Source organism: Phoca vitulina, unplaced genomic scaffold, assembly GCF_004348235.1.
Source record: "Phoca vitulina isolate PV1807 unplaced genomic scaffold, GSC_HSeal_1.0 scaffold47, whole genome shotgun sequence".
NCBI lineage: Eukaryota > Metazoa > Chordata > Mammalia > Carnivora > Phocidae > Phoca > Phoca vitulina.
The window spans coordinates 9084719-9104729 of NW_022589750.1; the positions used below are offsets into that span (position 1 = coordinate 9084719).

At 44.1% G+C, this 20011-nt stretch overlaps 2 protein-coding genes across 5 annotated transcripts in view; both read right to left on the bottom strand.

Moving 5' to 3' along the window:
• The window catches only part of TRIM16 (tripartite motif containing 16), a 50375-nt gene extending 38496 nt beyond the window's left edge, over positions 1-11879 (bottom strand). Inside the window, exon 1 of the mRNA XM_032431760.1 lies at positions 11520-11879. The gene's annotated coding sequence lies outside the window, so the exon portion shown is untranslated. The remainder of the gene's footprint in view (positions 1-11519) is intronic.
• On the bottom strand, positions 5551-18497 carry LOC116649198 (zinc finger protein 883-like). Of its 4 annotated transcripts, none has more exons than XM_032431756.1 (7): positions 18398-18497; positions 17214-17337; positions 17028-17122; positions 15090-15178; positions 12097-12229; positions 11520-11615; positions 5551-8899 (listed from the first exon to the last, which is right to left on the bottom strand). In XM_032431756.1, exons 4-7 carry the CDS (start codon positions 15120-15122, stop codon positions 7269-7271), a joined length of 1893 nt encoding a protein of 630 aa, XP_032287647.1. In that variant the 5' UTR covers positions 15123-15178; positions 17028-17122; positions 17214-17337; positions 18398-18497; the 3' UTR covers positions 5551-7268. The 4 variants fall into 4 exon arrangements, with proteins under 4 accessions (XP_032287647.1, XP_032287646.1, XP_032287648.1 ...); XM_032431755.1 differs by having other exon boundaries at positions 17028-17125; XM_032431757.1 differs by having other exon boundaries at positions 17028-17138.
• Positions 18498-20011: the final 1514 nt, after the last annotated feature.

Here is a 20011-nt window from a genome sequence, read left to right on the forward strand (position 1 = left end):
TGCCAGAGGGTAGGGGGATAGAGGGATAGACAAAACAGGCAAAGAAAATTACTTCCAGTTATAAAATAAGTAAGTCACGGAAATGAAAGGTACAGCTTTGGAAATACGGTCAGTAGTATTATAATAGTATGGTGATAAATGGTAACTACCCTTATCATGATGAGCATTCCATAATATATATAATTATCTGATCACTATGTCGTATACCTGGCACTAATATGTCAACTATCCTCCAATTTAAAAACAATTTTAAAGATTCCCTAGCTTAGGGGCACCTGGGTGGCTCAGTCGTTGGGCGTCTGCCTTCGGCTCAGGTCATGATCCCAGGGTCCTGGGATTGAGCCCCGCATCGGGCTCCCTGCTCCATGGGAAGCCTGCTTCTCCCTCTCCTACTCCCCCTGCTTGTGTTCCCTCTCTCGCTGTGTCTCTCTCTGTTGAATAAATAAATAAAATCTAAAAAAAAAAAAGATTCCCTAGCTTAAAATCCCCCTTTTAAATGGGAATTATGCTTGCTTTATTATTTTCCTAAAAAATATCAGGAAGTTTGTCCCTCAGTGTCTAAATAAGGTGAAAGAAAATTGTCATTGATATTATCTTAGCTTGCCATTTCTGTCGTCTGTGAACAGTAAGAGATGAAACCACTCTTCCCCTCAGCCTAGCCCCGACCCTCCAGGTGGCCTGGCTTACCCACTGAGATTCTCTTGTCACAAGCAGCCCTTCCATTTTCTGCCCACATGGCCAAGCTCTGGGGGAAGGTAAACAGGTGGCTTTTGGGTGGGCAACTTGACAATATGTGTTTAAAATATGGATATAATTTGACCAAGAAATTCCACTTCTGGGACTTTATCTTAAAGATACAACCAGTCAAGGGGTTGCGGGGGTGGCTCAGTCAGTTAAGCATCCAACTCCTGATTTCAGCTTAGGTCATGATCTCAGGGTTGTGAGAGCCCTCGGGCTCCACACTCAGCGTGGAATCTGCTAGGGATTCTCTCTCTCTCTCTGCCCCCTCCCCCCTTTAACATGCTCTCTAAATAAATAAATAAATAAATATCTAAAAAAAAAAAAAAAAGATAGGGCGCCTGGGTGGCTCAGTTGGTTAAGCAACTGCCTTCAACTCAGGTCATGATCCTGGAGTCTCAGGATCGAGTCCCACATTGGGCTCCCTGCTCAGTGGGGAGTCTGCTTCTCCCTCCTCAGTGGGGAGTCTGCTTCTCCCTCTGACCCTCTCCCCTCTCATGCTCTCTCTCAAATAAATAAATAAAATCTTTAAAAATAAATAAATAAATAAATAGATAGTTATATTGCAAAGATGTACAGAAGTGCCAGTTAATACTCCAAAAGCAAACCTCAACCAATGAGGAATGGAAGTTGGTGAATAAATACCCAGGTTCTTGGACCCTTCTTGAGCAAGTCTGAGATGTAGTCTACACAGTCTCTCAAGGGGTCCACAGAGCAGTGAGCCTCAATGGTCACCTGCTCACTAACTGCCCTTTATTGACTTTCTTTCCTCCCTGTTTCACTTCCCCATTCCATCACCATGCTTCTTAGGATCGCCTCCAAATTAACTACTTGCCTCCAAACTCTTGTCTGAGTCAGCTTTGGGGGAAGTGCATGCTAATACTGTGTGTGTTTAAACCCAAACCACTAAGTTATTTGTGGGTCCTCATATTGACTTAACCTTCTCACCACACACACACAGGAAAAAAATAAGAAGGGAAAAAAATGAGGGCCATTTTTTTTTTTTTTTAAGATTTATTTATTTTAGAGAGAGAAAGAGAGCACGTGCACAGGTCGGGAGGGGCAGAGGGAAAGAATCCTCAAGCACACTCCCCGCTGAGCACACAGCGCTATGTGGGACTGGACCCCAAGACCCATATCATGATCTGAGCAGAAACCCATGAGATCATGACCTGAGCCCAAACCAAGTCTGTTGCTTAACCGACTGAGCCACCCACGGGCGATTTTTTAAAACAATAATTAACTGTTACAAAAATGCAAACTGTTCTGTAAAGTTTTGTAAAGTTTCTTCCTCAAATGCAAAGTGTTTTGTAAAGTTAGGCATTTAATAGATTAGTCTTGGAGTTCAGGGTGAGCACTTTTCCTTTTGAAACTGATTCCTTACGTCTACTTAAGTGTTTCTACTAGAAAATTCATAATGGTTTTGTAAGTCATTTTAGGTCTTTCATGGAAGAATATGATTGTGAAGGAAGGTTTGAAAACTTAGGGACATTAATTCATAGCTCCAAAGGCTCTAGACTGAGTCCCGCGCCCTCTCTAACGTGCCCTAGGCTATGGAGTCCACCTCTCCCGTGCTCCCTCGTCCTCCCTCCTCCCTGGGCCGACGGTCAGTGGCTCTCCGGGCTCCCAAAGCGGACACAGCAGGGCTCGGCCGCCCCACCGCAGCGGGCGGCCCACGCCCGGTCCTTGGCGCCCGAGTCGCTGCGCTGCGGTCCGAGCCACCAGGCCGGCACCCGCCCGGCTGCGTAGCCTCTCCGGGAGCGACCGCGGCGAGCAGGCGGCTGGACCCGAAGCGAAGCCGCAGCGCCCCGGGCCTGCCTCGCTGGGGGGTTCCGGACGTGGCGGCAGAGCCGGGACGCGGGGCCACGCGGGAATCAGTTCCGCCCGGCGGTCGACGATGACAGATCGCTACGCCTTGGGATTAGCGGACCGGGAGCCCGCAAGGACCCAAACACACACCCCAGGCCAAACGGCGCCACACCCCTCGGCCAGGAAAGCAATGCGCCTGCGCAGACAGGAATCTTTCGGTCTCTACGCAACGGCGCGGCTTCCTAGCCAATCAGCAGCCGTTACGTTTCCTCGCCCCGCCCCTACCGCCACGTCCTCGTCTGGTCTCCATGACAACTCCTGAGTGTTTCCCCCGCCCCCAACCGGTCGAGCCAGCCTCAAAGAGCCGCTGCGCCAAGGGACCAAAGGCGGAGGAAGGTGACTAATTTCTGGGTCTTTATCATCTAAGCAGGTAGGGCTGTCGTAAGGGGAAAACGTTTTCACGTCCCCACCTAACTGATGAACAAGAGATTACAGCGAGAAAGGCTGGGTCCCAGAACCAGGCACAAGAGGCCGATGAAGAAAAGCCAGAGGCTACCTTTTAAAAAGTGAAAAATAAGGGCGCCGGCCTGGCTCCGTCGCAAGAGCGTCGGGCTCTTGATGTCGTTGTTTGAGCCCCACCTTGGGTGAGAGATTTAAAAAGTAGTCTTTAAAAATAAAAGTTTAAAAAAAATTTTAAAGTTAAAAGAAAATAACCACCGGCAGCCCGTTTGGAGTCCACGAGGAAAACGAGCTAAGGATACAAAAAAGAAATACCCTCCCCAAATAGCAGAGAAGTTGGGCAACCTTGTAGCCAACATTGAAAGCAAAAAGCTTTTCGCGAGGCGCAAGGCAAGTGTGCTCACGAGGAGCGAGCGAACCAAAGCGTTAAAGGACACGGCCTGCAACTGTCCTCTATTCGGATCAGTTTTGCAGGAAAGACCCCCCTAACTCATCTGTGATTTTCAAGCCTTCTCCTCTATTGGAGACCTTTCCTCTCAAGGTCAACAGAACAATGACATAAATCCACACGACACTGGATTAGGAATAATTTTGAAGCGTCACGGGAATCGCATGCCATACCCTTAAAATGACAAGAAATAAAAGGAAACAAATCTCACGAATTTTCTCTTTTCCTGATTTCCTCATACTCTGGCCTCTTGAATTTACTCCACCGAGAAACCTCTGAATCTCTTCTCGTGTGGGCTTATTACAAGGTCAATCATCAAGTACAAAGGAGGGGGAGAGGGCATGATTCAGAAAGCCTTCTTCAGGAAGGACTATCAGCCCCGGTTCTCTGCTCTAGAAGCCCCTGGCCTTGTCACAGTCATGAATCTTAAGGACCACACAGAGCTGTTAAAAACACTGGCCTCTCTCAAAGGGACTGGTAAGTAAAGTTGGGCTTTATATCCAAGGAAAACCACTCTGACTCTCCTGTATGCTATTTAATACCTTATTACACTTATAGCAGTTGCCTAAGTAGGCGCCATAACCTGGATTATATTAGAGGAGGCACCTCTTAACCCAGAACTCTTTCCTCTGGAGCCTACACAGGAACAAATCCCAGACGATACTGTCCCATCCAACGAGGCTCCCTTTGGATGGTGTCTTAATGTGAAGAGTGCCCTAACTCTGAGCTCTGCCTCTAAGTCAATACAGAAGCCATCTACTCTTGGCATATGGTCTTCCCCAAGGCTCCCAGATTGTATAACATGGAGAAAAGCAAGTTCTGACATCTATAGTCCCATCACTCACTGATGCTTCCACCGTCCCTAGCAAGTGGTTCCATTATGCCCTGGTGATTGGCATGCTCAGCAGCCTTCCTCAATACTTATCTCAGGGCCACACATACAAACGCACATGGGCAAAGAGGCGGTAGAGTAAAAAGGCTAAGAACAAGGACTCTTGAGCTGGACTACCTGAGTTTAAATCTCAGCTCCACAGTGTTTCCACGTCAGCCAGTGACTGCCTTTCTGAGTCATGGTTGCCTCCTCTACAAAATAGGGATAAGGTGTGCCTAAATTTAAGGGTATTGTTGGAAGAAATGAATGAGTTGATACATACAAAGGTTCCTGAACAGTGTCTAGCATGTAATAAATCTTTACCTCAAGTATTAGCTATTATTGTCATGGAAATCCTCTGAAAGGGGTCTGGGAAGAGCTAAAATACAAAGAAAAAACAGATGGCAGTTTATACACTGAATTCTGCCTTACTTTATGCTTATAAAAGGAAAGGAATGGAGTATCAATGCCTGCTTCTTGAGTTGCATTTCTAGGATAAGGGCAAAAACCAGGTAGCTTTCCTTTCTTACATTTACTAAAGAAGAGATTTAAGCTAGGTCTGCTTATCCAGATACCTAAGGCCAGGTTTATTTGGGGAAATGGATTTTTTTTTTTTAAAGATTTTATTTATTTATTTGACAGAGAGAGAGACAGCGAGAGAGGGAACACAAGCAGGGGGAGTGGGAGAGGGAGAAGCAGGCTTCCCGCAGAGCAGGGAGCCCGATGCGGGGCTCGATCCCAGGACCCCAGGATCATGACCTGAGCCGAAGGCAGACGCTTAACCGACTGAGCCACCCAGGCACCCCGGAAATGGATTTTTTAACCTAAATGAAACAGAAGTATTTCTCAATTCTCCATGATGCTGTATCATAGCAACCTTCCTACTAGGATGAATTGGCATATCTTCTGATATAATCAACTCTGGCCAACTGAGCAAAAACATTCACGGAGAGGAATAAAGGAGTATACAAATGTATTGTCTGTGCCTGTCAATTCTTTGGAGAAACAAAATTACCTTCAGTAGTGAGCCCATAAGGTGGAAATAGAGTATTATCAATATTGTCCTTATAAATCTCTGCGTTTGCTCATAAAATGCAGTTACATAGCTTTGTGTATAACTCTGATAACACATGCTATTATGTGTTCACATGTATAAATGTATAAGTAAACAACAGAATGTTATGTATGTAAAATATAATTTTACAGTATGTCTAATTTCACTAATTTATCTGTTGGGCTTTTTTGGAGGGGGGTGTCTTGGTGCATATGGTTGAATGCCTATTAAGTAAAATGTAAGTATGATAAGATTTTCTCCAAAATGTTTATCTCAAGCCACTATATTTTGTATGCATGATGCTGGCAAAACATATCCAGAAACCATCTAATGTATGATGCGTATCAAAGGTACTACAGGGATGACTTCTCATTGAACAACTCATCTTATATGAATTTTTATAACCGTGTGTAACTATTATTTTGTTTAAAATCAACAATAAAAGACCTAACCTAGAAGTAACCTAAAGATAGTTACTTTCCTCATGGGGAGAACTGTGTTAAAGCTGGAGATAAAACCAGATATTAAGATCGAACTAAAAATGTTTTATAGGCATATATAAGGGATATAATGAATGGCAAAGGTTTTCAGAGAAGGAGGTTATTTTCAACTGTGGTGGTCAAGGAGAAGGTGACAATTTAAGTCGGGTCCTAAAGGAGACTAACTTGCAAATTGAAAAGAGTGATAATGTGACAACTACCTCTTGATTAAAAAAAACAAAAAGAAAAAAAACGATTAATGCCCCCTCAGAAAAGGCAGAAAGCCCTGCTTTAATCAACAAAGATCTCTTCCTACAATCCTCAAATCAAGCCCGGGGTCACCATACAACGAGCTCATCACAATAGTGAAAACTATCCAAGCTTCTTAGAGGAATTTGAGATGTAACATGTATGTTAATTTTCCCTTCACTCAACAGAAGTCCATCACAAGCAGTTTTAACCACATAAATTGGTTTTAACCATATAAATTCATTCTAAATCAGGCCTCTGAAGGAAGGGCAAATGTTTCTCCACAACCCACACTAACTGGCTCCAGGAAAGAAAAGTTTTTGAAAGGGCCTTGCTATACCTAAGATGTTAACTAACATTATTTGAAGAGCTCTGATTCTAATAACAAACACTTTTATGGAGGACTCTTTTTTTTCTTGTCTCCAATTTCTAAAAGGTACTAAAAATTTCATGTATTTCAATAATTATTTCCAGATGTTACCATTTCTTCAGAGTATTTTGTCTTATAATTTTCAGAACAAAAATCCCTTTTTCCTCTATCTTTAGTTGTGCTTTTCAGCTCTGAAACTCAAGCCCTGTTGAACTTCAAGCTGTAACTAACACTCAAGTGTGTAAGACTTTAAATAGAAGAGAAGGACGGGAAAGTCAGTAAGAAGGGAGAGTTCAAAGTAGCCCTTTTAATGAGGACAGTACTGCTAGGGGTAGGAATGATTGTATATTAAGGCAAAGATTTATAGAAAGGTGGTATTTGAATATATGATCAACCATGAGTCTATTTCACTTGGACATGGCAGTATTCCAATCAGTACAAGGAGGGGCAATGAGCTCAAGTTTGAACAACTGGAATTCCTTTGCATGTTGGAAGAGCCTATTCCTGGGGCCAGGAAAAAAAAAATCACTTCATGGTGACATCAGTCATTTTCAGGTACAGATGAAAATACACACACACACAGAAAGATTGATGGTTGGTTTCTTGGGCTATTCCAGCTTTCAGATCAGTATTTCTTCACATGGATTTGTGGTATTATGGCAGCTAATTCTTTGCAGGAGAAAATGGGAGGAGAGCATTTTCAAAAAAAGGGGGGGATCACAATTATAATAACCCATGAAAGTAGGATTCTTTGGTATTTAACAAAGTGAGGAGTCTGAATGACCACACATTCAGAGTGATTCTCCACTGTGAAGTCTCTGATGCCTAATGAGGGCTGAACTACACCTGAAGGCTCTGCCACATTCATTACACTCACAGGGTTTCTCTCCAGTGTGAATCCTCTGATGTTGAGTAAGATGGGCACTTCTACTGAAGGCTTTCCCACACTCGCGACAATCAAATGGTTTCTCTCCAGTATGAATCTTCTGATGTTGCGTCAGCGATGAACTCTGGCTGAAGGCTTTCCCACAATCTTTACAGGTGTAAGGTTTCTCTCCAGTGTGGGTTTTTGTGTGTTTTGTGAGGGTTGAGCTCTGGCTGAAAGCTTTACCACATTCTCTACACTTGTAGGGTTTTTCTCCAGTATGAGTTCTCTGATGTCGAATAAGTGCTGATCGATCACTGAAGGCTTTCCCACAGTCATTGCAGGTGTAAGGTTTCTCTCCAGTGTGAGTTCTCTGATGTTGATAGAGGTGTGAGCTTTGACTAAAGACCTTGCCGCACTCACTACATTCATAGGGTTTCTCTCCAGTGTGAATAAACTGATGGACAATGAGGGAAGAGTTGTGACTAAAGGCTTTCCCACATTCCCTGCATTCATAGGGCTTCTCTCCAGTATGAATAAACTGATGTTCAATACGGGATGAATTGTGACTGAAGGCTTTACCACATTTGTTACATTCATAAGGTTTCTCGCCAGTATGAATTCGTTGATGTTGAATAAAGTGCGTTATCTGAATGAAAGCCTTCCCGCATTCATTACATTCATGGGGCTTCTCTCCAGTATGGATTCTCTGGTGTTGGATAAGAGAGACGTTATGATTAAAGGCTTTTCCACATTCCTTGCATTCATATGGTTTCTCTCCAGTATGAATTCTCTGATGTACTGTAAGGGCTGAATAATTACCAAAAGTTTTTCTACATTCACTACATTCATACGGTTTCTCTCCATGTTGGGTTCTCTGATGTTGAATAAATGGTGCATTCTGAATTAAGGCTCTTTCATGCACATTATATTCCTTCCCACCATGAACACTCTGATGATGTTTGGTAAGGTGTGAGTTCCAGGTATAGCCTTTCCTATCTTCACAAGACTTCTCTCCAATATTAGTTTTCTGATGTTCAGTGCAGTGTATACCGTGACCAAAGGTCTTCCCATCCGGATTACATTTCAAATTGTTTTCTCCACTATGAGCTATACGATGTTGAACATAAACTGAGCGATCACTGAATATTTTACTACGTACATTACACTGAAGAGTTTTCTCATTTGGGCTATCTTTCTGATGTCTTATTAATTTTGAATTCTGTTTAAAGCTCCTTCCCTGAGCATGAGACGTATATGGTCTCTCTTCTTCAGGGTATCTTGATTGTATAACAAAGTCTGACTTCAGACTAACACGTCTGCCAGATTCAATATATTTGGGGTTACTATCAGTTCTAGAAGTTCTTTTCTTGTAGATAACTGTTGCTTCTTTCCAGAGTCTATCTTGACCATTCTCTTTGATCTCTGCATATCCCCAGGCTTCCTTCAAACTGGAAGCCCTTGCATCAGCCCCTGTGCTTCTCTCCATACTTATCCCCTGGCATGATTCTTTTTCAGAAAATACCTCCTTTGGGTTTGACTTTCTGGTCTCCAAATCTGGAGGGGAAAAGTAAAAAAAGTTCCCTGTACTAGAAGAAGGAAATGACTAAAGCAGGATTGAGATAATAAAAGTATGTAAATACCATTAGTCACAAATATAAGTCAGGTAGTCAATAGATAATTTATTGAACACCTATTATGAGCTAGGCACTGTGTTACATGCTAGGATTCAATGATAAACAAAGCAGATATAGTACCAGCTCTTTTGAGATTTACAGTCTTTTGGGGAAGGTAAGTATTAATCAAATAATTTCAAGAATGATGAATGCTGTAAAATAATGTGTTAGGGAGATTTTCAGTTGGGAAATGATTGGTATTGTACATAGGAATGATAGCTGCCCCTAGCCGCTGAACCACTAGAATCTTCCCTGGCTTTTGGTACCACCACCACCAGCAGTCCCCTGTGTCCCCTGTCTGGAGTTCACTCCAGCTAGGGTCATCCTTTAATGCCTACATCTTCCATTCCCACTGGCAGAGTTCCCCATTAACTCTCCTTGATTATGCCTGAGGTTGCTGTTGGATTCAATAAGATCATTAACCAGATTTTCCTTTGCCACTCTGAATATTACCATTTGCCAGAATGGTAATATTTCCTTCAGCTTTGATAGCTGAAAGATTTCCTTCAGCTTTCACTTTTTCCCCCTCTCTCTGGGCCTCCCAAAATACACACATACACACCCCCCAAAAAGACAAAGAGGGTCAAAGTTCAGGAGAATGCATAAATTTTAGGAGGATCAGGGGATTAGGCTTACTACTAGTACTAGTTCAGCTTTCTTTTCTTTTTTTTTTTTTAAGATTTTATTTATTTATTTGACAGAGAGACACAGCGAGAGAGGGAAAACAAGCAGGGGGAGTGGGAGAGGGAGAAGCAGGCTTCCCGCAAAGCAGGGAGCCCGATGCGGGGCTCGATCCCAGGACCCTGGGATCAAGACCTGAGCTGAAGGCAGACGCTTAACGACTGAGCCACCCAGGCGCCCCTAGTTCAGCTTTCTTATAGGTAAACTACACATGACATACATCTTAATTGTTGTAAAGTTGGGACTTTATAATTGAGGATCTTGTAAGTAGTCTTTCAGCCTTATGAAGGGTAAGACAAACAGCACATGTGTTTTGCAAGCTGGACTATTTTCAAAGTAACCTCAGTATGTGGCTTTGACAACCTTATATAATATAGAAAATCAAAGTTAAAAGAAGGCAACATAAGTTAAGCAGGGGAGAGAAACGGTAGCAGGGGAACTAATCCATTATCAGGTTAGCCAAAAAGAAGGAACAACCTGTTAAGTCCAATGCATGCTCTTCAGGTCTTGACCTCTCTAGAATATATCACTATGAGCGCCTCCCCTCCTTGAAATGCTCTTTTCTGTTGGCTTCTACAACAATAACCTGACCTGGTTTCCTTCTGCTCTGGCCACCCTTTCTTAGTATCCTTTCTGGATTCCCTTTCCTTCATTTATATGGATAAAATTTGTATAACATACCTCTACTGCCATCACCCATTATTAAAAATCATTACTGTTTTATTGTTTTGACAACATTTTCCCCATGTGTTTTTTTTTTAAAGTACACAAGTGATATAGATACATACATATATAGACAGCTAGCAGATACTTAAATGTGTGTGTTCATTGGGCTTCTAAGTTCTCTTGCAACTTTTTTCATGCTCTATTGCTCAATTTTCATATTTCATCCACTCCCATGACTTCAATTACCATCTATTCTCAGATGACTCTCAAGCTGTACCACCAGTTATGATCTCTTTCCTTCACCAAGATCCATTTGACATCTCCTCCTTATATTCATCTACCTTCCAGACACCCCTACTTAGACCAGAGTTTCTCAACTGCAGCACTACTGACATTTTGTCAAGACAAGTCTTTGTGGGAGGGGCTGTCCTGTGCATGGTAGGATACTTAGCAGCATCTTTGGCCTCGACCCACTAGATGCCCATAGCATCCTCCCAGTCTTCAGACATGTCCCCTGGGGGCAAAATCACCCCTGTTTGAGAACCACTGGTTTAGATCTGCTATAGACTCTTCCAACAGAATGAACAGAACTCATCTTCCACCCCACCCCCCTAAACTTGCCATTTCTCCTGTGTTTTCCACCTCGGGGAAGAGAACTTCCACCTACCTACACAGCCAAGCCAGAAACCTGGAAATCATCTTTGTCTGTTTCTCCCTCACCTCCCACATATACTCAGCAAATTCTATCAATTTTACAACCTTAAAATCGGATGTAAGATCACACTCCTTAAACTTACATTCAAATTCTTTCATTCTCTTCTTACTTTTTAGGTAGGAAAAAACTAGGTACAACGAAGACAAAGTAAATGAAGGAGAGACTCCAGCTACTAGAGAGGAAAAGGGAATGACCTCATAAAATGCCAGAATGAGGCACAACTATGATCTCTGGATCAAGTGTCAGCGTTATAACTTTAAGGAGGGAGTACCTTCCTTAATTCTGGGAAGAAATAAGAGTTAGACTAATGAGATTCTGATATGTCAACATGAAGATGAGACTTAGAGGGGGCCTCAACATTTTCTACAGGCCTGGAGGATTTGGGGAAGAACCCCTAACTCATATTTCAAAAGATGTTGTCTGCCTTGTTCTTACTTACGTGTGCAGCTGCTTCTTAGCACTTCTCTCTCCTGCATCCATGGGTTTCCTGCTTGTTCCAACTGGGAGATGATATCAGGTTTAGAAAATGGAAATCCTACTCAAGGGAAAGAAATAGAATCTGATTGTCAGTTTCCAGGACAAAGGGCCACCCCATTTTCAGTCCCACTCTTGTGTTTTCAAGAGCAGAAAACAAGTAACTAATTGTCAAAAGCAATTATACATTTTCTACCAAAGTAGGGTGAGAAACAGTTTAAGGATCTGCTCTGGATTCTGGAGGAAAATGTTAACCAAAGCCTTCTTTGTTTCTTTCTCTCTTTCTTTCTTTCAGAGGGCAGGACGAGCAGAGGAAAAGGGACAAGCAGAGTCCCTGCTGAGCACAGGGCCCCACACGAGGTGGGTCCCATGACCCTGAGATCATGACCTAAACCAAAATCAAGAATTGGATGCTTAATCGACTGAGCCACCCAAACACCCCCCAAAGCCTCCTTTCTGATCGTCCCCTAATAGGAGCATGGGAATCTTTAGAAAGCAATGGCATCCCAAAATGCCTACCTGAGGTGAGGACCCAACCTTACCCAAGGAGACCAGGTTCCTATAGTTCTCAAGCATTACATCCCTGTACAAGTCTCTCTGAGCAGGGTCCAGTTCTCTCCATTCTTCCTCAGTGAAGTTCACAGCCACATCCTTGAAGGATAAGCCCTGAAGCACCTGCATGGGGTTTGGAAATAACGGTTGAATGAGGCAGAATTAGGGGAGATTCATGGAATGGAGAGGAAATGGATCCAACTATGTTCATAGTGTCAAAGGCATATTGACTCGTAGGTTAAAGAGTCTTAAAATGTGTATACCCCTTGTTATGCTGAGCGAAATAAGTCAAACAGAGAAAGACATGTATCATATGACCTCACTGATATAAGGAATTCTTAATCTCAGGAAACAAACTGAGGGTTGCTGGAGTGGGGGGTTGGGTGGGAGGGATGGGGTGGCTGGGTGATAGACACTGGGGAGGGTATGTGCTATGGTGAGCGCTGTGAATTGTGCAAGACTGTTGAATCACAGATCTGTACCTCTGAAAAAAATAATGCAATATATGTTAAGAAAAAAAAAAAGAAGAAGAAGAAGATAGCAGGAGGGGAAGAATGAAGGGGGGGAAATCGGAGGGGGAGACGAACCATGAGAGACGATGGACTCTGAAAAACAAACTGAGGGTTCTAGAGGGGAGGGGGGTGGGAGGATGGGTTAGCCTGGTGATGGGTATTAAAGAGGGCACGTTCTGCATGGAGCACTGGGTGTTATGCACAAACAATGAATCATGGAACACTACATCTAAAACTAATGATGTAATGTATGGTGATTAACATAATAATAAAAAAATTTTAAAAATGTGTATACCCTTTTGACATACTGATTTTATATCTAGAAATCAATTGTAATAAAATGACTGGAGATATGAGTAAAGAGTTATCAACAGATTCTTATCTATTTATAATTTACAATAGCAAAAGAGTTCTAAATAACCTAAATGTTTGAGGAGAGTGGCAGAAGCTGCTAACTGCTCACTAAAGTACACTTCACCTCCTCATCTTTCTAGGTAGACAAACATTTCCCAATCTCCTTTGCAGTTAGATGTGGCCATGTGACTGAGTTCAAGCCAAGAGAATGCAAGCAGAAGTGACGTGCACCATTTCCAGGCCTGACTCACATGCATTCCTCCAAACTGCTCTCCCCTTGTGGCTGGGACATGGAGATGACCCCAAAAGTGAGTTTGGGAGCCATGTGGTAGAGATATTAGAGCTTCAAATAGCTCAAGGCCCTGAATGGCCACCCTATCAACCTGCTGACCTAGTCATATGGTTACAAGAACAAGAAATAAACTTCTATTATACTGGGGCCATTATACATTTTGGGTCTATCAGTTACACCAGTTACAAGTTAGCCAAGCCTAATTAATTCAGAAACTAACACCTTGAAGTAGAAGATATCATAACAAACACCTAAAATATACCAGGGGCATTGGCTTGACATTCAGGCAGCAAACGTCAAAGAAATGGGTAGTTAAGCCTGGAATGATGTAGACTCTTGATCTACACTGGCAAAGTAATTAGTAACTGGGAAGGCAGACCAAAAGTTCACTGGGCCTGCAGCTCTGGGGGAATAAGTTGGAAAGAGCCAAAATGCTAGCTTGTGCAGGATGCTTCTGGATATATTTGGCAAAGAAAGAGTTGAGCTCAGGAAGGAATTTACCAATTTTCAAGCTAAAATAAAATGGAATACAGAGTACAGAAATTTGGGGCTTCACATGGTTGGAAAAGCAAACTGTTTCTAGATCTCATACAACAGGAAATCTAAAAAAGGCTTTGAACAACAAAGGCCCATTAAAACTTCTCAGCTAAACATAGTGACTTAGTCCTATAAAAAAGATCAAGTTAAGGATATGGCGTTCCCATCCAAGCCTATTGTTCGGCAAACTTAAGCTTATCTTCATTAAGAAAGACATGGTTAAAAAAAAAAAAAGAAAAAAGAAAGAGACATGGTAAGTAAGAAACTGCAAAATATACCAAGCTTGAGACTTATATCCAGGAAAGAACTTTGGGTGTGATTATTAGTACACGGCAAACAGATCAGAAGCTTCCTAAATTTTTATAGGACAACATATCCAAGATTTCAATGTACTTTGTACTTCCTTTTTTCCTGTCTCAGAAGAAGCAGTACCTTTCCTCAATTCTAAGCCATTTATGTCACTGACTTCCCAAATACATCTTCTCAAAAATCTACTCATCCAGGGCACCTGGGTGGCTCAATCAGTTAAGTGTCTACTCTTGATCTTAGGGTCATGAGATTGAGCCCCGTGCTGGGCTCTGCGCTCAAGCACAGAGTCTGCTCAAGATTGTCTCTCCCTCTCCCTCTGCCCATCACCTTGCTCTCTCTTTCTTATAAAATAAGAAAATAAATACAATCTTTTAAAAAAAAATCTACTCATCCTTCAGGGCCCACTTCAAATCTCACTGCTACTATGAGCCCGGGGCTCCTTAAAAGGGCTTTAAAGATGCTGGCTGAATGAATAAAGCTTTCCCAAATCTCTCTCAGCCAGACACGCTCACTCTCCTCTGAAACCATACAACATTTTCCCTGAAACACTTTATTAAGTAGGCCGTCAGTAAATTTGCTGATTTGCGTCACACGGATTTGTGTGCGGGTCTTTTCTCCCCATGGAGAACATTCTAAGCAGATGGATACAAAAGATATCTCATGTGCCTTTGCTGATCTACGCCAAATGCCTCAAGTGGACGAAGGGAAGCCTGACTCTCTCCCCACAATGCTCTCGGTCCTCTGTCCTCTATTGCCAACTGATGGGAGAGACTGCCAAGCCCCATCTTCACTGCTACTTCCACACAATAAGGAATGCCCAGTCGCCATGTTGTTGGTGGTCCACCCCACCCTCTTGATCCTATCTTTGAAAACCGCTGATGCTAATAGGGCTGACGAGCTTCATGCGATGAGAGAGAAATTTATTCACTTCAGGAATTAAGATGAGATTTTAGGGATGAGAGGAAAATCCCCAACTCACCTGGGATTTTGCTGCCTGAAGAAGAGCAGCCATATTCTCCTCCTGAAGATACCCCTTTTGGAAAAGGGCAGACTCCCCAGATGGCAGAACTGGAAGGGAAGAATAATAAAGGAATCCAGTTTATTAGTATGCGTCTCAAACCTATTATATTAGAAATAGCCACTTACGACAAAAAGTGCATCTGACCTTGGCTATCATATGGTTGGAAGGATCCCACAGACACCTATGTAATGAGGCTTCCAAGATAACCTCAGGGATGACTCTCTGTATGATCATTAACTGGGTTCAGGATAAGCCTGAGCCTGTGCTCTGAGAATGAGGATCCCTGTGACAACAGCAACAAAAACCCATATACTGTTAGGGTTGGCAGGAAGCTTCCAGACTCCTTTATTCACAAATGGAGAAACTTTCCAACTTCATAGAACGAGAAAAAGGAGCCACAGAGGCAAAGGGCAACAGTGCCCAACCTGGAAGCACCAGCCACCAGATCATGAGTATTCTAGGCCCCTGCTAAGTTTGCAGCCATCCTAGGTTCATTCCACCACACACGTGATCCACTAACTCATAGTCTGTCATCTCGTCCTCCCCTGCATCCCAAGCAACCAACATAGTATTCCTGGTGGCAGGAGGCCCAAAGTGTTGAGAATGAATTCATGATCCCCCTAACTCCTTTGACTCCATGCCCATTGAGCAACGTTCTGCTCACAGTTTCCCTTCCCACTTTGATTTTTTGCCTACTGGGAGAAACCGATAATATTAACTGTGTGCACTTCTTTGAGCTTATCTTTGGGTGACAGGGCTATATGCCATTTACTTTATTCTATATATAATTGCCTTCCTACTATTCTAGTTTATTATTTCTTTAACTCTCACTCTCCCCCATTACCAAAAAGCAATACTTAAAGCCCCTTGTCGGGGGTGCCTGAGTGGCTCAGTCAGTTAAGTGTCGTCTTGATTTAGGCTCAGCTCATGATCTCAGAGTCACAGGACTAGGCCCCACATCGGGCTCCCTGCTCAGCGGGGAGTCTGCTGGAGATTCTCTCTCTCCCTTTCCCTCTCTCCCTGACCCTCCCTGCGCACTCACACACCGTCTAATTAATAAATCTTTTTATTAAAAAAATTCTATAGGATTTTCTTTCTATCCCTTGTTTTATGAAAACAAAAGGCATCATCAGTGTATCTGGTCATATCCCAAACCCCTACTTCCCTGCAGAATGCCTGTCCCCTCCTTGTACTGAACTCTGACAATCAGTGAAGGATGGGGTAGAGACGGGAACTTGTAAGTTTCAGGACCCTGAGAAATCAGAGGGGGTGAGGGCAGGATGTCCCAGAAAACCAAACAGATTGAAGCTACACCGTGGAAGCCCCTTCTCATCTGGGCCATCCTTTTGTATCTCCTTAAGAAAGAACACTTCTTAAAAGAGGTTGAAAGGCGGGGCACCTGGGTGGCTCAGTCGTTAAGCGTCTGCCTTCGGCTCAGGTCATGATCCCAGAATCCTGGGATCGAGCCCCGCATCGGGCTCCCTGCTCGGCTGGAAGCCTGCTTCTCCCTCTCCCACTCCCCCTGCTTGTGTTCCCTCTCTTGCTATGTCTCTCTCTCTGTGTCAAATAAATAAAATCTTTTTTTTTAAAAAGAGAGAGATTGAAAGGAAGTCAGGAGCAGTTCTCAATCCTGCCAGAATTGGGCAGTGGACCCTGCAGATGCAGGCCCCAGCTCTGCACTTGACCTCTTCCATGTGCTAGAGTGCCAGATCAAATCCTCTGCTTCTCCATGTCCATTTCCTTTTATCTATCCAAGGAGTCTGACTTGCCCCCTCTCATTCTTTGGAGAGGCATCCAGTATAACAGAGTATGGAGAGTGAGATGTCTTACTTTTTAGAGCTTCAAGTAAAAAGGGAATTATATCAGTAAAGTTACTACTACTTATGGAGCACTCACCATGTACCAGATGCTTTCCATAAATCACTTGTTACAAATGAGGAAATTGATGACTTGCGCAAGGTCTCAGAGCTGCCCACACACATTTGACAAGGCTGCTGTAAAGAAAAACTAAAATGAGATTACTGTGTGCACACTGTAGGTGCCCAACTAACAGCAGAAGCTTCTCTTACTTGTGTTTCTTACCTCTGTTCTGGAGTTTGTGGCTCTGATCCTCCATAACCACAGTCTTTGCACCATTTGGGTAAAGCAACTTCACCCAAATCCTCCATGTCTCTTCCTGGGGATTACGAGCATTCTCCCAGAAACTCTAGAAGAGATTCTGGATTGAATTATTCTTTTTCATTGTATTTCGTCTTTCATTCTCTGAGACCCTACCCATAACAGTGATGAGGGGGGGTCTGAAGCAGTATATTTTGAGCTAAGACTAAAGTCAAGAAGTTCAGCAGTCACTCAGGCTTCAGGAAGCCCTATTCACAGGGAAGTCTCAATATAACCTTTCCCCCAGGGCCCTGCAGAGACAGACACCCAGGAACATAGATAATCACAGACAACAGGTAAAGATATGTTACCAACATGCCTGAAGGATACACAAGTGTAGGCCACGGTGGCAAGTGCCCCGCTGGGAGTGAAGGCACCTGGGTTCTCATTTCTATGTACCAGATGGCTAAGTGACCCAAAACAAGTAACTTTTCCTCCCTGGGTTCCAGTTGCTTTTTATGTACAAATGGGGAGGTGGATACCTACTATTCATAATGGCTACCACTGATTGAGCCCTTACTTAGCGCCTGGCACTGTGTCAACTGTTTCATATCAAATTTCCACTGAATCCTCACAATCACCACGTAAGGTAGGGACAATAAATTTCACTTGACAGGTAAGGAACAGGAGAGGCAAAGTTCAGTAACTTGCCTACGGTCACATCACTGAGCAATAATCGCTTTCTCGAGACGTAGACAAATGGATCTCTTACATCCACGCCCTCCCGCGTCAACATCGTCTGAGTCTATACAATGGATCCACCACGCTGTGGGTTGCAAGGGCACAAGGGCAGACGCGCGTTGGTCTCTGACCTGGGAGCGTGGACAGCCTTGGGCCCTACCTGCCTCACCTTCCAGCCAAGCGCTTCAGGCTGTGCGGGGCCTCAGCAAAGGACCTGGTCGTGTCTCAGGCTTAAACACACGTACACACCACCATCACGTACACACAAAACCCATAACAGAGGGGCAGGGTCAAGGTGCCCGAGCCCTGACAGACAGCTCCCCAGCTCCAGCAGGAGGGATTACGGTCAGGTCAGCGGGCTCAGGGAGATCCCCAGTGGGACGCGCGACCAGACCCCCAAGCCTGACAATCCCCTGCTGGACACACACCCCCGTCCAACGTCTGCTCCTCCCGGGTTCAGACACCGAGCTGGTCACTGTAGGTAGGACCACAAGAACTGACTAGCCGCGAGCCGAGCGCGTCCGGACAAAGGAGCCGGAAGCGGAAGTGCGCGCCGAGGCTCCTGGGAAATGTAGTCCAACCCTGCCCGCCGCCTGGGCTCGGAAAAGCCCCCCGCTCGGCTGAGTTGAAACGCGGCCCTGACCTTCCAGACTCCCACTTGTTCTGCCCTCAGGGACAAGCCCTCGCGTGGCCCAAAAAGGAGAGGTTAACGTTAGCAGCCCAGCGAAAGTGGACAGGAACTTTTGGAGGCGTTTACTAAACCATCAAGGACTGTCTAGAGTGTTTGGGGGAGGGTGGGGTTGGGGCCTGGAGAGCAGAGGTCTCCTTCCATGAGCTAGTCCCTCTGGTCACTCTTCATAGAATAAGCGGAGCTGCAGCACTTCTTCAGAAAGCCCAACACGACAGTCCCACGCTTGAGGTTCCGCATCTTTCCAGGAATCCTGGCGGACGCCCTGTGCTCGCACATTCTGGGGCAGACCTTCGGTGGTTCCCAGGCTCCAGCACCCTCAGCCCAGAGCCCGGGGACTTTGATGGCCTTTTGGGTTCCTGTCACCGAAGTGTAGTATTCTGAGACGCGGAGAGGTGGAGCCCTCTCCGGGCGAGGAGCACATCTGCTGTATCACTGTTCTTAGCACCTCGATGTTTACAGTCTCAGTCCAAAAGAGTGCCGCATTGTTCCTATTATTTCCTGTTTGCTAGCCATTCCCATACGCATGACAGTCCTCCAGATCTCTTAGAGACTGATTTTATACCTATCTAGGTTCAGTTAATTTAGCCTTTGGGGGTACATTCTACAGCCAACTCTCCATGATGGGCTCATCCGAATGTACTTCTACTCGGTTCTACTGCGACAAGACGGAAGACAGTTGAGTTGTTGGTATCTTCTTCATCACTTCCAGAAGCAGGAGGTGTTGAGAGGGTGCATACTCCCAACTTGTAGGCTCACCACCACCTCTACCCCCCACCCCACCCCTGAGGAGGAGAACCTCTATATAAATCCAGCCTATCCAATCTTCATACCTGTGCCCTGGATCCTGCCTTTCTAAGCACTTTTCTACCCGGAATGCACCGGGCATCACAAAAATGCTGCTGAAAAGAAAGCAAACCCCTCCATGTGATCCTTATGCCGGGATTTCAGAAGGAATGCTGAGGTCTCTAGAGTTTCAGTAGGGAAAACCCACCGAACGCTCTACCAGCTGGACTCCCCCTTTTCCACACTACCCACCCCCCCAAATCCCATAACCCCCAGTAGTCTGATGGTTTCTTTTAAATGTGTAAGGTGATAGATACAACAAGAATGGCAAATTGTTGATAGTTATTGACATTGGGTGATTGATAAATGAGCGTTCATTATGGTATAACCTCAACTTTTGTGTGTTTCAAATTGCCATAAAGTAAATTTTAACCATGCAAATTAACTTAAAAAATAAAGCAGATTAGATCATCTGTCAGCTATGCTCAGCATTTTTGGTTGGCTCCCCACTGTAGAATAAAATCTGTAGTTTATACTATTAAGGGTTCTTTTTTTTTTTAAGATTTTA